The 19,130-nt window shown below is 37.7% G+C and overlaps 1 protein-coding gene across 1 annotated transcript; it reads right to left on the reverse strand.

The window, feature by feature from the left end:
• Nucleotides 1-1,622: 1,622 nt before the first annotated feature.
• LOC148849948 (histidine kinase 1-like) lies at nt 1,623-18,927 on the reverse strand. Its single transcript, XM_088943445.1, has 13 exons — nt 18,414-18,927; nt 15,742-15,984; nt 14,828-15,622; nt 14,193-14,440; nt 13,716-13,875; nt 12,504-12,630; nt 12,265-12,354; nt 11,100-11,294; nt 10,925-10,994; nt 10,453-10,495; nt 9,721-9,861; nt 2,408-3,607; nt 1,623-2,200 (listed from the first exon to the last, which is right to left on the reverse strand). Exons 1-13 carry the CDS (start codon nt 18,663-18,665, stop codon nt 1,985-1,987), a joined length of 3,780 nt encoding a protein of 1,259 aa, XP_088799571.1. The 5' UTR covers nt 18,666-18,927; the 3' UTR covers nt 1,623-1,984.
• Between the last annotated feature and the right edge of the window lie 203 nt (nt 18,928-19,130).

A 19,130-nucleotide genomic window follows, 5' to 3' on the forward strand; every position in this document is an offset into this window, starting at 1 on the left:
AATGCCGGACGGAAGGGTATCCATTTTTAGAGCTGTAAAGTGGACCCGCGGGCCGTTACCGGGCTGGGGGTTTTGGGCCGTCTCAGGCACAGCCCACACTTTTTTGTTTCGTTAAGGCTCATTTTGGAAGGAGTGCAAATATAAATATGTACAGTCTAAAGTCTTGATTTTATATTTTAAAATTGTTTTTGCACTTACTTCCTTCAAAACTAAAGCCTGAGTAATTTTTCAAGCAAATTCGTGTTAATTTTGTACATTGAATTCAAAGTATACGAAGGTTCAAAATTCCAATACTATATGCTCTGTATCGGTGGCTTTACGATTTACATGTGTTTCAGGAAACAGTCTGTTTTTAATGAAAAATATGATTAAAAATAGGCCTTAAAATCAATTTTTGAAAAAAAAAACTAAAAAAACAAAAAATCATGTCATTTTAAATACCAATACACGAGGGTATATCGATATTTTAACCTTAAAATATACAAAAAAAAATATATATTAAAGAACTAGAAATGATTTGGGGTAAAGCAATGGGAGGAGCATCACCAACCCCAGCATTTTAGGGTGATCATGGGCTAGGCTGGGTCGGCCTAGAGCCGGACTTAGCATCTATGATTAAGAGGCACCCACAGATCCCTGGCCTGGGCCAGCCCTTCGGAGTTAGGACCTATGACTTTATTAACGGTTTGACTATAATATTCAAAAAAATAAAATAAAATAAAATAAAATCAATCAACAAGTAGTGGTATTTATCAAAATTCACGAAATATGTTTTGATCGGTGAAAACCCTTCTCCATGTCTTTCTGCTATTATAGATTTTTCTTAATATAAATATAAAATCCAAAAAGATTTGATAAAAAAAGAACTTATAACCAATCAACTGGTACCGTAAAAATGACAGCATGGTATTTATGTTGCAAGGTGCCAAGTGACTACTTGGTAAAGTCTCTCTGACTAATTGTAGCAGAGACTTGGATCGAATCAACTGGTAACATTGATAAAATGTGCATCCAAGTTAAAGTGCTATGCTTTCCTACATCTACATCCACATCTACTCCATGTAGGGGTGCAAATGGATTGGATCATGATCCGATCATATTTGATCGAATTCAGATCACCCCTATCTGATCCTAGAAGATCGGATCTGATGTGTGATATATATATATATATATATATTATTTATATTGTATTTTTATAAAATTATTATATTATTTATTTTTTAATAAATATATATATATATGATGAAAATAATTAAAAATACTTATTGATACTAACCTTGTTCTACTTTACTGGTGGAGATGGTGTTTGGTTCTTGCCATTTATTTGAAAAACAGCAATAGCTCATTATGGCATAGGTGTTTATATGTTTATCAACCATTGTCATCCAGAGTACCAAACAGCTTGAAGATAAAGGTTATAATTGGAGCCAAAGTTCTTGAAGTTTTTCACAAAAATTCCTAAAAACACTTTCCGTTGGATGAAAGCTTCCCTCGGTCTCATGAGTTGTCTTCTCCTGATGGCCGATGCTCTAGTTTTACAATTTTCTTGTTTCAGCAGGTTGGACTACTTGCTATTTTGGTGGCACATTTAGCTTTTTGTAACTCTATCTTTGACAAAGTCGTTTGCTTGGCCTTTCTTGCCGATTGTACTTATTTGGATTATATCTGAGCATATTACTGAATGAAATTGGCCTTATTGGGCTTAAAAAAATAGCCCATGTTTGGGGGGTGGGGGTAAGGATTATACACGATGAGCTCAACTTGTTATTAAACGAGGCATTCTAAACAGCACACACAGAGGACAATGAAGTAAGAGAGTGTCAGCACATCTTCTTCCTTTACTTTTTCACTTTTTTTTTTTTTAACGCGAAACATTCATCTCTGTGATAATATCGAACTATACATCAACCAACGAGTTTGTTAGCCTGCGCTCGTGTGAAAAGTCAAGCAGTTGTACATGAGTACATCTACCCAGAACATATTTTTATGCTAATCTCTTGGTAAGTGAAAGGATGGTGGACACCATTTGTTTGCAGTCAATTGGCTTTGTAAGGTAAGCATCCATACCCACCTCCAAGCATTTTGCCTCATCCGATGACATTGCATGCGCAGTCAGTGCAACGATGGGAATATGCAAACCTGTTCCTGCCTCAGATTTCCTGATTTCTTTTGTTGCTTCATAACCGTCCATCTTTGGCATCTGGTGTTATGATATTAAAAAAAAAGAGAGTGAAAGTTATAAGCTACACTTCAGAATTCAATGTACGTGCACTAATAGAATTACATGGGATAAACCTAATAAGTCACATGAGAAGCATACTTGGTTTTTTAGCTTTTAATAGTATGTATGATGATCAGTTGCCAAATGCAGTTATGTGTACTATAAACTGCATTCTAACTTGTATACCTGACAGTCCATGAGGACCAGATCAATTTTCTGGAATTGTCGAACATTTTCCTGAGCGATTTCTCCATCCCGCAATGATGACCCCATTCTTCTACATTCCTCTTCACTTAAAATGCGTTTCAGAGCTTCTACTGCCTGCAGTCCATCTTTTACAGCCATGATGGTGGCCCCCATCTTTTCCAGCATTATTGTTGCTACTCTTTGTAGTACTGGTGTATCTTCTGCTAGCAGTATACACAAGCCTTCAAGAGGTTTCTGTCCATTAACCACCTTACTTGAATCTGCACGAAGCTGCTCTTTAGGAATGCCACTCATTATTTGATGTTCAGCATACCTTGAACTTGCACATTGAAGGATTGTTAAAACTGATGCATTCTTTGTGTACACTAACTTCTTTGTTGAGTCTTCACTGTCACTAGAATTTGGCCCTACTTGACCAGGATCTTTTTTATTTAATTTATTTTCTTTTGAATTGAATTGACTTAGCTCAACTGCACTGTTGTCAATAGTCCTGTAATCCGAGTTAAAAGATCTTGCAATTCTTTCACCAGGAGTATCTCCAATGGAAAATGTAGCTTTTCTAGAATTAGAATTTCTTGCTTCAGATGTATCCGAGTCATCTGAGCTGCCCACATCAAAATGAATGGGATCTATTTCAAAACATTCGTGCAAATCACCTTGCATAGTGGAAGTTCTTGAAACACTCAGACTCTTTTGTTGCAATTCAAGATTTCTTTCTCTGATGGCTGCTTCCAGAATCTGAACCATTTTTGCTTTATATAGAGGCTTATTGACCATCAGCAAATGCCTTTTCCTTCGGAGCTCCATCTTAACAGCATTGGAGGTGTCATGGTTTAGTATCCAGGCAAACTTTGCTTTACTTAGAAATATATCAAGAAACTTTAGCTGCTCTTTCCATATGTCTGTGCTTAGGTCAAGTATTCCTATATCAACTACTATGACAATACTTGAAGCCCTTTCATTTTGGATTTTTAACTCTTCATCATCTGTCAGAGGTTCGACTGTAGAGTACTGTTTATCAGGCCCACTTTTAGGTGTTATGGTGCTGCCTTTAAATACTTCCTGAATAACTTGTGTTAGTTCATTCCAGTCAGATGCTTCCCATGTGCAGACTTTGTTTTTTCTTAACCACTGGGACATGACCAATCTACCCATACCACCACTAAGTGCAAGCAACACCTGCATTCACAATTTAAATGTATACTAGAAATTAAGAATGTAGATAACACAACCAATGAGAAGATAAAGGAAGAGAAAGAAACAATATAAGCAATAAGTGCTAGGGTGGTGATTTTGCAATGGAGAAAGAACATCTATAAGAAGAGCAAACAAGAGTAGTAACAGAAACTTCAACAGACTAATCAGCCAATAGATGAAATACATTCTGTGAACTAGAGATAAAAAATCCTAATGGAGTCAGTACCTAGAGATGAAAGAATCAGCACCTTCACAAGTTTGGAGTCAGCACCAAACATATCAGTAGAGAAAACTCTTCATTCATTCATTCATCATGCTAGGAGTTTTTAAATGGGTTTATATAAAGGATTCAAATTATCTCTTTGAGATCTATAATATATTTATTTTCCTAAAAATGAAACTAAAAGATGAAGCACTTGCTAGAAAATTATTCTTGTAGATCATCTTTCAAATATTCAGCAAATCTTGAAAAGGTTTTACTATAAGAATCTTGAGAAGATTTGATTGGGGGTGAATGTTTTGCGTATCACATGAGGTTTGCTGAGTTGGCAATTGTTGACGTTTGGTGTGGCTAAGGAATTCAACAGCCACAATAACTATTGTCTTTTGGTATGACTGCTGTGACTCAACAGTCACAATTACTCCACCAAAACTGCTGTATTTATTTTGACAACTCCACTTCTGCCCCTCCATTTTTTTCGCCAGAATTTTATGGACCATGTTCCCTATTTTCTTCTATAAAAATGGTGCCTCCTAGGGGTAGTAGGTGCATGGGGAGAGAGAGCATTAGAAAGCTGGAGAGATTGGGAGAACTCCATCGCCATCTTCCAGCAAGATCTGCTCCTATTCTATTTGGGATCGGTTTTTTCTTTCTTCACTGCTGCCATTAAGGTTTCTTTCAAACCAGATCAAAGCAGTCATCTATGCTTTTGAATGCTTCAAGGCTTTGTTAAAGGCATTCCGGCACTAGTAAGGTGGTCAGTTTGTAGTTCTCTCATCAAGGATATGAATAAACAAGTTTTCTTTCTTCTCCCGTGGATGTAGGTCTCTTTGACCGAACCACATAAATCTGGTACCATCTTTACCTTTCTTTTGTTCTTATTATTTGCTTTATAATTCACATATTTCTCAATTATTTCTTGTTTGCCATACTAATTAATCGGTAATTCAGAGTTTAAATCCTAACAAATTGGTATTAGAGCATTGTTTTGGGGATTATTTACCGATTAATTTTATAACTAATGGCATCAATGAAGTTTGACATTGAGAAATTTGATCGATCTGTGAATTTTGGCCTATGGAAGCTCAAGATGAGAACGATTCTTATTCAAAACGGCTTGGAGAAAGCCTTGGCAGGACAAAAGAATAGGCCTGAATTAATGACCAATGAAAAGTGGGAGGAGATTGATATGAAAGCCATGTCGGCAATTCATTTGTGCTTATCGAACGAGGTTCTTCGTGAAGTTGCTAAAGAAACCTCTACAACAGAATTGTGGTTCAAGTTGGAGTCACTCTATATGACAAAGAGTGTGACCAATCGGCTTCTGTTGAAAAGCATACTTAAAGACCTTCGTCTTCGGGAAGGTATTTTGATTAAAACCCATCTTGATGAGTTTTTCTCGATTGTCATGGATCTACAAAATATTGATGTTGTAATTGATGATGAAGATCTGGCTATCACTTTTTTATGTTCTCTACCCGCATCATATAAGCATTTTAGAGAGACCTTATTGTATGGGCGTGAGGAGATTATAGTTGAAGATGTAAATAATGCATTGTTACAACGTGAACTGCTTGATAATCAACTGACCAATAACTCAAGTAACTCTACAGCCGAGGGTCTCATTGTTCGTGGCAGGCCATCTGAAAGAAGTGGCAGCAGTAAGTCAAAGAGTCGGTCTAGGTCAAAGCATCGTAATTTGACTTGCAACTACTGCAAAAAGAAAGGTCATGTTAAGGCTGAATGTTTCAAGCTACAAAATAAGCGGAAACATCAGGCAAGTGGTGACACAAAGAAAGATCCTCAAGCCAAAGTAAGTGTTGCGGTGGATGAGTCAGAGAATGATCTTCTTCTAATTGCAAATGCAGTTGCAAGGAAGGGTTCAGAATGGATTATGGACTCAGGATGTTCTTACCACATGTGTCCCGACAAAAGTGCATTCTCCCCATATGAGAATTTTGATGGTGGAGTTGTTTTGATGGGCAACAACGCAACCTGCAAGGTTGTCGATAAAGGGACCATCCGGGTGTGTATGCATGATGGTATTGTGAGGACGTTAAATGAAGTCCATCATGTTCCTGATCTAAAGAAGAACCTGATTTTTTTGGGTACACTCGACTCCAGGGGTTGCAGATATTCAGCTGAAGGTGGAGTTTTTAAGGTAACCAAAGGTGCTTTGGTAGTTATGAAAGCTAACAAGGTTGGTAGATTATATGTATTGTAAGGAAGTACTGTGATAGAATCTTCTGCTTTGGTCTCGTCATCCATGTTCGAGGAAGATCTTACAAAGATGTGGCATATGAGGCTCAGACATATGAGCGAGAAAGGGATGACTTCTTTGAGCAAGCGGGGCTTACTTTGTGGGCATGTCATAAGTACTCTTGAATTCTGTGAACATTGTGCATTTGGTAAACACAAAAAGGTTAGCTTTGCCAAAGGGGTACATAGGACCAAAGGTACACTCGATTACATCCATTCAGATTTATGGGGCCCTTCTCGTGTTTCTTCGAAGGGTGGAGCAAATTATCTTCTGACATTCATCGATGATTTCTCCAGAAAGTTATGGGTGTATTTTCTTAAAAATAAAAATGATGTGTTTGGAGTCTTCTTGTAGTGGAAAACTATGATCGAGAAGCAGACAGGGAGGCAGATTAAAAGGTTGAGGACTGATAATGGGCTCGAGTTTTGTGAGTCTAACTTTACAAATTATTGTTTGAAGGAAGGTATCGTTAGACACTACATCTTGTTGGTCGATCACAACAGAACGGTGTGGCAGAGCGGATGAACCGCACACTCTTGGAAATGGCTCATTGCATGTTGTCCAATGCAAGTTTGGATAAGTCCTTTTGGGCCAAGGCAGTTTCCACGGCAGCCTATTTGGTGAACCGATCTCCGCATTCAGCTCTCGAGGCTAAGACTCCATTTGAGATTTGGTCAGGTACTCCTGCTGACTATTCATCTTTAAGAATTTTTGGTTGTCCTGCTTATACTCATGTTAGCGATGGAAAGTTAGAACTTAGAGCCAAGAAATGTATCTTTGTGGGCTTGGCTCCGGTGTAAAGGGTTACAAGTTGTATTGCCCTTCGAGCAAGAAAAATATTATTAGTCGTGATGTTATATTTGATGAATCACACATGTTATCTCCAAGGAAGGAGGATTCTATTGCTGGTGACTCAGGTACATCACAGGATGCCCAGATGCAGGTGGAGGTGGAGGCCAGTCCATCTTCACAGCCTTCTCAGTCTATTTCAGATGAGCCAGTCACATCAGGTGATGTTCAGCCCAGTCAGGAGTCGCACACTATTGCCTAAGATAGAATGAGGCGACAGATAAGACCACCAAGGAGATTTGATGATTGCGTGTATTATGCATTGACTGTCGCTTGTGAGGTAGAAGGCACTACCGATCCAACCACTTACAATGAAGCCATATCCAGTCCGGACAGTGGTAAGTGGTTAGTTGCCATGGAAGAGGAGATTGCATCTCTCGAAAAGAATGGCACATGGGAATTTGTATCACCACCACCAAAGAAGAAAATTGTTGGGTGCAAGTGGGTCTACAAGACTAAGGAGGGTATTCCTGGTGTTGAGGATGCTCGACACAAAGCAAGGTTAGTGGCACAGGGTTTCAGTCAAGTTGCAGGTATTGACTATACCGAAGTCTTCTCCCCTGTTGTTAAACATTCTTCTATTCGTACCTTGCTTGCTTTGGTAGCTATGCATGACATGGAATTAGAGCAGTTAGATGTTAAAACTGCATTCTTGCATGGTGATTTGAAAGAGAAGATTTATATGAAACAACCAGATGGTTTTGTTGTGAAAGGAAAGGAAGACCACGTTTGCTTGTTGAAGAAGTCTTTGTATGGCCTTAAGTAGTCTCCAAGGCAGTGGTATAAGCGCTTTGACACTTTTATGATTTCTAATGGTTATTCCAGGAGTGCCTTTGACAGTTGTGTTTATTTCAGGAAGCTCTCTGATGATTCCTTCATTTATCTGTTATTATATGTTGATGACATGCTCATTGCTTCTAAAAATAAGTCTAAAATTGTGAAGTTGAAGTCTCTCTTGAACAATGAATTCGAGATGAAGAATCTGAGTCCAACGAAATTCTGGGTATGGAGATTATTCGTGATCGTGAGAACGGAAAACTGTTTCTCAGTCAGCAGAACTATATTGAGAAAGTTCTTGATCATTTTGGCATGTCAAATGCCAAACCTGTCTCCACTCCTCTAGCAGCTCACTTCAAATTGTCGGCGAAGCAGTCACCGAAATCTAATGAGGAGAAGGTATATATGGCTCGTGTGCCTTACTCTAGTGCTGTTGGTAGCATCATGTATGCTATGGTATGCTCGCGTCCAGATATTGCTCAGGCAGTCAATGTTGTGAGCCATTATATGTCCTGTCCAGGGAAGGCTCATTGGGAAGCAGTGAAGTGGATACTTAGGTATTTAAGATGTACATCTGATTTCTGCCTTAAGTTTGGAAGATCCACAGAGAAGCTTGTCGGCTATTGTGATTCTGATTATGCTGGAGATCTTGATCGGAGGAGATCTCTCACTGGCTATTGTTTCACTTTGGGTAGTACCTCTGTTAGCTGGAAAGCTTCACTTCAATCAACTGTTGCTTTGTTTCATGAGAGGACCAAGCACATTGATGTGCGTTATCACTTTGTTCATGATATTGTTGAGGATGGTCGTGCTTTGGTCAACAAAATAGCTTCTGCTAAGAATCCTGCAGATATGTTGACAAAGCCATTACCACCATCCAAGTTTGATGCTTGCATCAACTTGGTGAGACTTGTCTCATTTGAAGCTTGATGCCCTTAGGGCATTTGGAGAGGAAGACTTGTTGTTTGAATTCTCGCCAAGGTGGAGATTGTTGACGTTTAGTGTGGCTAAGGAATTCAACAGCCACAATAACTATTGTCTTTTGGTATGACTGTTGTGACTCAACAGCCACAATTACTCCACCAAAACTGCTGCATTTATTTTGATTCCTCCACTTCTGCCCCTCCATTTTTTTCACCAGAATTTTAGGGACCATGTTCCCTATTTTCTTCTATAAAAAGGGTGCCTCCTGGGGATAGTAGGTGCATGGAGAGGGAGCATTAGAAAGCTGAAGAGATTGGGAGAACTCCATCGCCATCTTCCAGCAAGATCTGCTCCTATTCTGTTTGGGATCGGTTTTTTCTTTCTTCACTGCTGCCATTAAGGGTTCTTTTACACCAGATCAAAGCAGTCATCTATGCTTTTGAGTGCTTCAAGGCTTTGTTAAAGGCATTTCGGCACTAGTAAGGTGGTCAGTTTGTAGTTCTCTCATCAAGGACATGAATAAACAAGTTTTCTTTCTTCTCCCGTGGATGTAGGTTTCTTTGACCAAACCACGTAAATCCGGTGCCATCTTTACCTTTCTTTTGCTCTTATTATTTGTTTTATAATTCACATATTTCTCAACTATTTCTTGTTTGCCATACTAATTAATCGGTAATTCAAAGTTTAAATCCTAACAGCAATCAACTTCTTTGGCTTGCTGGAATGGAAGTTGTGGGATTTGGGCCAACTAACATATCTATTGGGCTTGAAGTTGTTCAATACATCAAATTTGTTAAAATATGATTACTGGCCCAACATGATAGTCACTAAAAGGCCCATATAGATCTAGAGAGGAAGGAATTGGTTTGACTTCCCTTTTCTCAACCTCCGGTTCTGCATCGACGTTATCAAGGGCTAAAATTTATCCAAACAATATTCAGTTGTTCTGGTAAGAGAGAGAGTACTCCTTGATGTACATATGATAAAAGATTTTGGAATCTTTATTCCTTAAAAAACTGAGAAAATGAGGGACAATAAAATATAGTACTACTACTCGGTACTCACCATTATGTTCTGTTCTGAAAAATCTATTTGACAAGTTTGTCCCATGCTATCCACAGGTGTTCCAAGAACCAAATATAACTGCATTATAGTGCCTGCACCATCTTTCTTGACAACTTTGATTTCTCCGCCCATCTTATTAACCTGGATTGCCCATGTTGTCAAAAAGAAGATGAGACATATCAAGTATGAAGTCGTAGTGAATGGTAAAGATGACTAGTTGTTTTGAGTAACGTGAATGATTGTTGACAACATGCTGCTTTGGTCGATTAATTGCATTTCAAACCAGAGAAATGGTGCATGCAACACATGCACAACCAAGTACTCAAACTTGTGATATTTCATAAAAAAAAAAAAAAAAAAAAAAAATTGATTCTAACAAATTGTAGGAGTAAAGATTATGAGATACATCGTCTGGATGGTTCAGATAGCCAAAAAGGGGCCACTACATTGTATAATGGTAAGTCTCATGACGAAAAGAATGTGAACTTGGATTTGAGTCTGAGAGAGTGGCCTTTTTGTGCAAAAGGAGGGAGAAATAGCCAAAGGTTACGTCCATATCCAGTCTACCCCTCTTAAGACCCCAGATAGCTGGGACAAACATTGGGTAATGGCCTTTCAGATAGCCAAACAAGGACATTATAATCCTATAAGGTGAGTGTGAGTCTCTACCGATTATGTTTTTCCCTCATCATGCATGGCAGATACTTGAGTAGTGAAAACATTTAAACTCACCAGGGTGCGTACTATGCATAGACCAAGACCAGTTCCACCGTGCCTGAAAAAAGCACAAATAAAATTTAAGGAAAATATGAAAGTTGTATTTTGTATGTTCCATTTGTAATAAAGAAATAGATAATATATGATAATACAACTATAAGTGTAATTACATGGCGGTAAATTGATTTGATCTTGACATACAATTAAGATGCATATGGCTAACTTCATCACATGCCCAAAGAATCACAAAGACACAATGCTAACCCCATCTATGGAGCAGCCACCATGACCAGTTACCATACGAACAATACTGTTTCAGTTGGACTATTAAGCATATCTAATGGGGATCATCCTGAACATTGTCCAATCCAAGAACCAGCCCACTAATTGGACAGTCTCTATCTATTAGTATGTGCACCTTGTACTGAATTTGGTCTATGACATAATGTTCTGCATATGTGGTTTTAAGACTTATTAAACTGCTTACGTTCGAGTTGTCGAGGGATCAGCTTGTTCAAAGCTTTCAAATACAGACTCCCACTTGCTTGGATCAATTCCTACATAACAGAAAAATACTTTTAATCTATTTTGAAGCTGATGATATGGTCACTTAACAGATACCAAGTTATTATAGTTGCTTTATATAGCTGTAAATATCATACCGCAGCCAGTGTCATCGACTTCAAACCAGAGAACTATTTTGTTATCTTTCTTGAAGCCTCTCTTTGCATGGCTTCCATGTTGCCTCAATTTTGTTCTGAGTGCAAAACATGATTCCTTCTGATTGAGGGGCATCCTTGCAATGTTACTGAAAGAAATGGAATTCTCACACCACCCCCGCAGAATAATATGGCCCGCTGTAAGCAATGCAAAATTGTGAAAACTTCATTCTTTAATAAATTTTATCACAGTGCTTATTTTCACTTAATCTTGTTTAATGTTTATATTTCCTCCCTTTTGTGCATGTGTGTGTGTGTTTCTGTTTTGAAAATTGTAATTTTTATGTTACGGACTTTCAGGAATAGTTCAGAAAGGCTTTAGCATATTACCAGATATGTACACACATTGTTCAAATCATACATGTGATTCAAATTTTATATACCAGAGGAAATATAATGAATATGAAAACTATGTATGGTTTCACTCGGTTGGTGAAGCGTAAACATGCTGGTTCCTCAGTTTTGTTTTGCAGTCACCACTCCAGTGACAGAAATGGAAGTTTCAACAGGAAGATGCTTACATTTTTTAGATAGGGTTGGAATTTTTAGGGACTTTTATGTTGGTTCACCAATTATTATGATGCAAATTGTCAGACTGTCACATTGAATAGATTGACAGACAATAACATTTAGTTAAATCTGGTGAAAAAAAATGAAAGATGGTTGCAAATAGGATTTCTCATGCAGACAGACTAGAGATCGAATTTTGCAGTTGTTCTAGTCTTAAGGAGAAACAAAATGAGACATAGGCTTAAGATCATATCAATTGGCTGCATTAATCATCCTGTGAACAGAAAATATGAACCAAAAGTACTAAAATGGCAAATGGTTTAGTGATATGCATAAAATGGATGCACACTAATTGGTTGTATGACAATAACTGTTCATATCAACTTAATAGGATGCTGTGTTCCTCATGTAGGTTGTTAGGCAGAAAACTTTCCCTTGTATTCTAGCTTCCACTTATACCCGTAGTAAGATTCACCATTAAACTTCTTGTTTATTTAACTCCTATTAGATAATGGTGACTTTCTATTAGCTCTATTGATCATTCATTTTTGAAACATTGTGGGCAGTTGCCAATTGATAGTGACAAAATTGCACTTACATGATGTAAACTTGATAGAATTACTAATGAGATTTGCAAATATTTGAACGACTCTAGCGGAATCTCCTTGGACAAGTTTTGGCATATCATCTACAAAAGAACAAATGCAAGGAAAAAAATCATTAGGAAGAAATTCTTTGAACTAATAATCATAGATTTCTTTCCTGGATCCGATTCTTTTCCATTAGCTTTTAGAGTTGGGCCAGATGAGTTTTAAATGATGAAGAGGACAGCCATACCAGAGATATCTAGAACAGTCTCCACATTATGGTTAATACATTGCACAGAGAACATATCTACAAGACCTTCAAGTTCTCGCCCCAAGTCAAATTCAGCTTCCTCCAGTACTAGCTTCCCCGATTCAACCTATACAGCATTATTATTTATAACAGTGAAAAATAGAAATTTGGTGATTATGAAAACATATCCAGAGAAAGGAAATTCATGTTACTGGACTGTCTCACTTATAAGTTGATTAGTTGTTGTATGGTTGAGTTTGAGGTCTGAAATTCCTTTAAGTCTATGCCAGACATTTGGGCCACGCACTGAATAAGCCACGTCATGGGGTTCTAACTTAAAAATCAAACTGTTGTTTTGACTTCTTTATCCTAGGCTAAAACTTTGGTTGATTACGGAAGACTTGATGCCAAGATTTAGGGTGAGAGCTTTTCTAAGTGATCAGAAAATCCAAAATAGAGTTGAAAATTAAATCATTTAGGTCTTTATGATTTTAGGTAAAATTTGGCCCATTAGCAAAGCTTGATGAAAGAAACATACGGGGTCCTTTTGGGCCCCAAACCAAGCTGCCATATGGAAAGTTATTTGGTTGTTTACCCAGCTTCTCTAGACAATCTGACTAGCAGACCAAGGAATTTACTAGCTGGGTTGTCTAGCAAAGTTGGTTGGATGACCAAGGAATCTTCGACATGGCAAACTTTCCTATCAACATCTTATATTAATAGGACAAATATGAGCCTAGAAATCCTTGTAATGTGGTCAGAATAAACCCATCTTTTTTGGAAAGTTTACTCTTAAAAATTGAAACTCGCCCACTTCATCATTCCACATGGCAGAAGTATGGATGGTTGTGTATGGAAGCTCCCTATATAATATCATTTCTGGCTGAAGAGGATCCAACAGACTGCTGATGAGCAAATGGATTCCAGAGAGCTGAATTCTTCTGTGGTTGAACCAAATTCAGAGGCTTATGTCAGGATTTGCGTAACATTCATCGAATGTGTATCATATGGTTGATATTTCTTTGTATTGGCTGCATTTCTTATTGCAATTATGCTGTTTTTGACAAACATTAAAACAAATTACAAGCTAACCATATAAACGCAGAAAAAATACCCTTAAACCCAGTTGTGTAAAAGAAAATTGGCTAAATATGACTTACATCCATGCATATTTTTACCCATAAAATAACTGTTTTTCTTCGAAGAGCTCACCTTGCTAAGGTCTAAAATGTTATTGAGAAGTCGAAGTAGAGCATTTGAGCATTTACGGATCTGGGTAACTGTTGCGTATTGCTCATTTGTGAGACAATCATCACACATAAGAATGTCTAGCAACCCAATCACTGCAGCCATAGGTGTTCGCAACTCGTGACTGTGATGCAAACGAAGAAGAAACTTATTTTCCTTATATAGGTATAATGATTGACTTGTTAGAAAGTCATAGGTTTTATATAGAAATAAAGGAAAAATGCTACAACTTGAATTAATTAAACATTTCCCATGAAAGAATTTGTGAGATATTTTAAAATTTATACACTGGAATTGGTTTCTTATTCTGTGATGCAATGTTTGAAATGTAGAGTTCTCAATGCAACAAAGCATTGTTTGATAAAACCACCTGGACTTCTCATTTACCATTTTTATATATTTTATCAATAATAGTAGAAATGTAAAGCTGAATTTGATCACCTCATGTTTGCCAAGAACTGGCTCTTATAATTGCTTGATGCTTCTGCCCTTCTTCTTGCATCGAGATGGCTTATGAGCTCTGCTCTTAGTTTCATTTCCTTTGATACTCCGTTTGTCAGTATCAAAATGCAAAGACAGCCAATGAGTAGAATACAGACAGAAGCAGATATCAATATAACCAATGTCTTAAATGCTCTTTCATCCACCTTTCCCATTATATATCTCCTAGGAATTATGATAACCCCCACCTGCATGAAATTTTATCCGTTACAAGACCATATGCTACTAAGCATTTCAACAAAAACATTAAGTGAAACAAAGAGACTTGGAAGACTGACCGAATTTTTCTGATGTTTAGGCTGTGTTTGATTTGACAGAAAATAATAGAGAAACAGAAAGTTGAGGGAACCCCCAACTTTCCGTTTCTCTCTTCTTTCTATCAAACCAAACACAAGCTTAGTGTTTAGCAAAGATCACAAAGAAGAGTATAAGCAGTTAAACAAATTAAGCATATTTCAAACCAAGAAAAAAGAACTTTATCCACCATATATCCCACCTCAACAATAATACCAAGATCTCTCATGTTAATTTGGATGTAGAAAAGGCCAGAATGAGCCAATGAGTTATAATCTTACCATGGGAAGTCGTTTTAGCTTTAGGAAGAAGGAATCAATGTAATATTCTTGGTGGCCAAGCCTGGCGTTTTCAATATGAATCTCATGATTTTGGGTAAAATTTTCGCCATATACTCTCTGCAACCACTCAGCTCCTAGTCTTATAACATGATCTTCTGAATCAACAGCCATCATAAGCTTGGGTCCAGATGTTGAATTCCTCAAGAGCGGGGCATTTGTTGAGGTAGCAAGTACATAGCCTTCCTGAGAAGTCAAATACATGTAACCACTATGTAGTTCCATTAGTTCTCTCATCAGCTGACCTACACTATAGAGTGCTGTAGTAACACCCACAACCGCCACTATAGTTTGATTAGAAGGGCCCCAGACTGGCAATGCTGCTGAAAGAAATGGTGAATCTGTAAATTTGCTCACTGCGACATGCCATGAAGCTGCTCCATCTTGTACTTCTGAAAAACCTGCTATATTGATTAGGTCATCCGGTGGGATTGGTCTGGCTTCCCCTGTCATCTCACCAGTAACTGGATTGAGTGGTTCTCGATACCAAATTGCAGACTTGTTGCCATTTAGGGATTGATCACTCCAGCCATGATTTGTTGATAGGGCATTGAGCTTGTGGGTCCCATTAACTGAAAAATTTGCAAGGTTAGAATAGATGTAGAATGTGTTGTTACTCCTATGATCATCTCTGTGAAAAGCCTGGACAAAGCCATTTCTATAACTTATAGTTATTGCATTGAGAGCTTTTCGGCTTGCAAAAAGTGCCCATGTTACATTTCGCATCACTTCATACAACTGCCAAGAATGAAATCCAGTTAATGTCACTGTAGAGATAAAAACGTTTCTAAATAATTTTGAAGCAACTGCTAAAAAGCAGAATTAAATGATAAACATGGAACAGAATTGGGATTAACCTCATATTTTGGTTCTTGGGCTGTTGTGTTGCCATACTGCCTAATTACATACTCAGAGAGTTTAACCTGAGCCATGGTTATTTCCACAGTGGAGTTCAAAATGTTCCACATCCGTAATATGGGACGCTGCAGAAGTTCAAAACGTAGATCATATGCTAAGCTGTTTATTGATTTTGTTGTATAGACCCTTGTAAAATGCCATGTAAGTATGGTTAGCATCCCAATTAAAATTGCAAGCATGACCTGCAAAACAAACACAAATGAAAAAGGAGAAAATATGAGATGTTTAGAATTTGAAAAAAGGCATTGACCTTTTATTGATGTCATGACGTCTATGTTTTATCATTAGATATTTTTCTGCCTTTTAAGAAAACACAGACAGGGGGCTGGCAAGAACTTGTATCAGTTAACTGTAAAGCTTTATATTTTGTGCATGTGAGACAGTGTATCAACATGTATGTGTATTTTTATTAAAAATTTGATATGGGTGAGCACATCAACAAAGCTTCTATTAGATCCCGGTCAAAATTATATTATGCAGTAGGTAATTCTGCTTGATAACTGTAATTCATTTTGTTATTGGAGTTCGTTTGGTGGTATTTCTTGTTTTCATTTCAATTAGTTCTTCACCCTCTTCTGACAGAACTTTTGAGAATCAAAATGTAAGCAATCTTTCAAGTTCCACTTGAAGCCTAGATGTCTTTGTACTGGAGTGTTAGAACTTCTAATGGAGAATGCTATTAAGAGAAAGCATTAATACAAGCGGGATCTTGATATATGAAATGGTTGATGATATGACAATCTCAAGCAACTTTCCATGGGAAGTCTCCATGCCTGTAAGTCAGCAACCACTAGCTGTAACTTGACACATAGATGGCAGCAGCAGCAGCAACAAACATCAAATAGTGCACAGTATTAATGGAACGGGAATCCAACAGTGAAGCCAGTAACAATTGTTGGAAGAGGTTCCATGTATCAACCATTGTTTGGTGCAATGGCACTTCTGTGCAAAAAAGGATGCTGAAAGCGAGTTTAGGTCCATATCCAGTCTACCCCTCCCAAGGCCTCAGAGAGCTGGGCCCATTAAAGTTGACAAATGGATATGGATGAAAAGGGGTATTTTGGGATGATGAAGGTTGATTAAAAGACCAAGGATCGTTTTATCAATTTAATAGGATAATGACATGGAGGTTCATGGCCTGTTCCCCTTCCCTTTGAAGGCAACTTTTTTTTTTTTTTGAGAAAAAAAGTTTAAACCTTTGAAGGTGATTTCTTTTAGAATTTTAAATCTTAAAATCAAAATAAGAGGGGGTTATCCTTTTTATTTTCAACAATCTTTCCCTTTTAGATTATTTGCCACTTCCATATTTCATCTTCCATATTGTTTTCCTTGCATACCATTCCCTATGTACCATCTATGGAGTAGAAATTCTTATTCAACCAAGTAGAAGCTCTTGAACCCTTCAATGCAAAAACTACAGGAAAGCATACAATGATACAAGTATACAAAAGCTTCACTTGATACAGAAAATAAGGAAACTACAAAACAAATTATGTTGTTCTGCCAGCATCCTCCTTTTGAGGATCTCAACCTCCCCTGTTATCTTATATTTTGATAGCAATTTTTTTTTTTTATTGGGTAAAATTTTTAGAATCACACCCTAATAGCTACTAGATGAAAATTACTAAAATTTAAAGCATGGAATTTACTATAAATGGTAAGCTTGAGATATTATAATATAGTCAATATTTTTCTTTTTTTTTTCTTTTTTTTGGACTAGCAAATAACACACTACATTAACCAGACAGACCGAAGGAACATTAGCACATTACAGTATTACACCATAGGGCCTCAGCCAAAAAGAACTTAGCTTGTTGACAGACTTTTTCTTGGAAGGTGGCAGAATGACATATTGAAGGATGGAACAATTTTTTTTACTCTTGAAAGCTGAATGATATAACATGCCACAATAACAACCAATGTATCACTTGACTTGGTAGCTAGTTGTACAGGTCATGCTAGAGCAAAATGATTGTATTCCACCAATGTCTCTTTTGAACTTTTCTGGGAAAACTGAACCAATGGACCATCTAATTTCAAGTTCGTTCATTTATCTTTTAATTTTCTCCTGTTAATTTTGATTTGGAGTGCAGATCATTGCTCCTCTCCAAATGGTCTCCTCGATTCCTCTTCTTAACCTGTCCAACCCACGAATATACCAATCCTAATCTGGATATTTACCAGGAAAAAGGACTCGTGCTTCTGGGTTCACAAGAGGACTCCAATACACATATTTTCATGTAGATCATAGCAGAGATCGTGATCCTTCATGGTGTCCGCATCTGTTCTAATTACTTAAAAAAATGCAACAGGGTGCATATTATGAGCAAATTAAATGGTGTAGAAAATCCCAATAGTATTTGAGCATGCTTATTATATAATGAACAAAACCGATTAAAAAAAATCCTGAACTGTATAGCTAGATATTTTATGAAATCAACTTGAGCATACACTTCAGCTGAACTGATTCTGATTAATATAAGCACCATAACTTATCAGAAAACGAAGGAAAGGCTCTAGAACTATATGTTGATTGAGTTATTGTCCTCATTCTACCATTGTTCTACTTATCAGAAAGTCTACTTGAGTCAAGTAAACAACTTTGACATACCATAATGGCCAGACGAACGACAAAAACACTGTAGTAGGATGACAGGCAATGGGCGTTTGCATATCGAAGTTCATCTTCTTCAACCTCCCCTTGAAGAATTCTTCGTCGACGTGGGACGCTGCTCTCATTCTCCATGGAGTTGAAACCACAGAACCTGTTGAAGACCCTTCTCAGCTGAAGGCCCTCCGGAAGACTCGGAATTGGTGGGGATTCAAAGCTTACCGATAGAGTTCTTTCCACCTTGTCCGTCATGGATTCTTCTGAGAAACATTAAGACATGCTTACGAGAAGGAATAGTTTTAAGGAAAGAGAGGGAGAGTGATGCTTCCTGAGATGGTTTTATATTTTATTGCCATGTCATTTCCCACTTCTAGGACGCACATTCGCTCGCAATTTTGAAAAGCAGTTCCTCATCAACACCGACCTCGTCCATGTCTCCCTCCTTTTTTTTTCGACCGTCGTCCTTTGAAATTCGACCGTTGGGTTGGCTCGGGGAAAAGAGGAATTAAAACACAGGGAAGAAGAGGTGAAATGACTAACTGACAAGATGCTCATTCTGTGAAGTGACCCAAAGGAGTAGCGTAGGATGGGAATAGACCCAATTTTTAAGTCACGTCACGTGGCGAAGATTTGTTCTTGCATTGCACATTTGCATGTTGAAGGTTCCCCTGCCTCAGCCTCGACTTAAACATGACGCAGAGTAGGGCTAATTGTAAC

The sequence above is a fragment of the Nelumbo lutea genome, chromosome 5, assembly GCF_056320005.1.
Source record: "Nelumbo lutea isolate HS-2025 chromosome 5, American lotus-T2T, whole genome shotgun sequence".
NCBI lineage: Eukaryota > Viridiplantae > Streptophyta > Magnoliopsida > Proteales > Nelumbonaceae > Nelumbo > Nelumbo lutea.

Excerpts from the sequence above, each read along its gene's own strand:
- LOC148849948 (XM_088943445.1), bottom strand. The coding sequence starts at position 18,665 with ATGACGGACAAGGTGGAAAGAACTCTATCGGTAAGCTTTGAATCCCCA. Across the intron at positions 15,985-18,413 it reads TCGTTCGTCTGGCCATTATG|GTCATGCTTGCAATTTTAAT; the intron begins GTATGTCAAAGT and ends TTTGTTTTGCAG. Across the intron at positions 9,862-10,452 it reads TATGCATAGTACGCACCCTG|GTTAATAAGATGGGCGGAGA; the intron begins GTGAGTTTAAAT and ends TGGGCAATCCAG.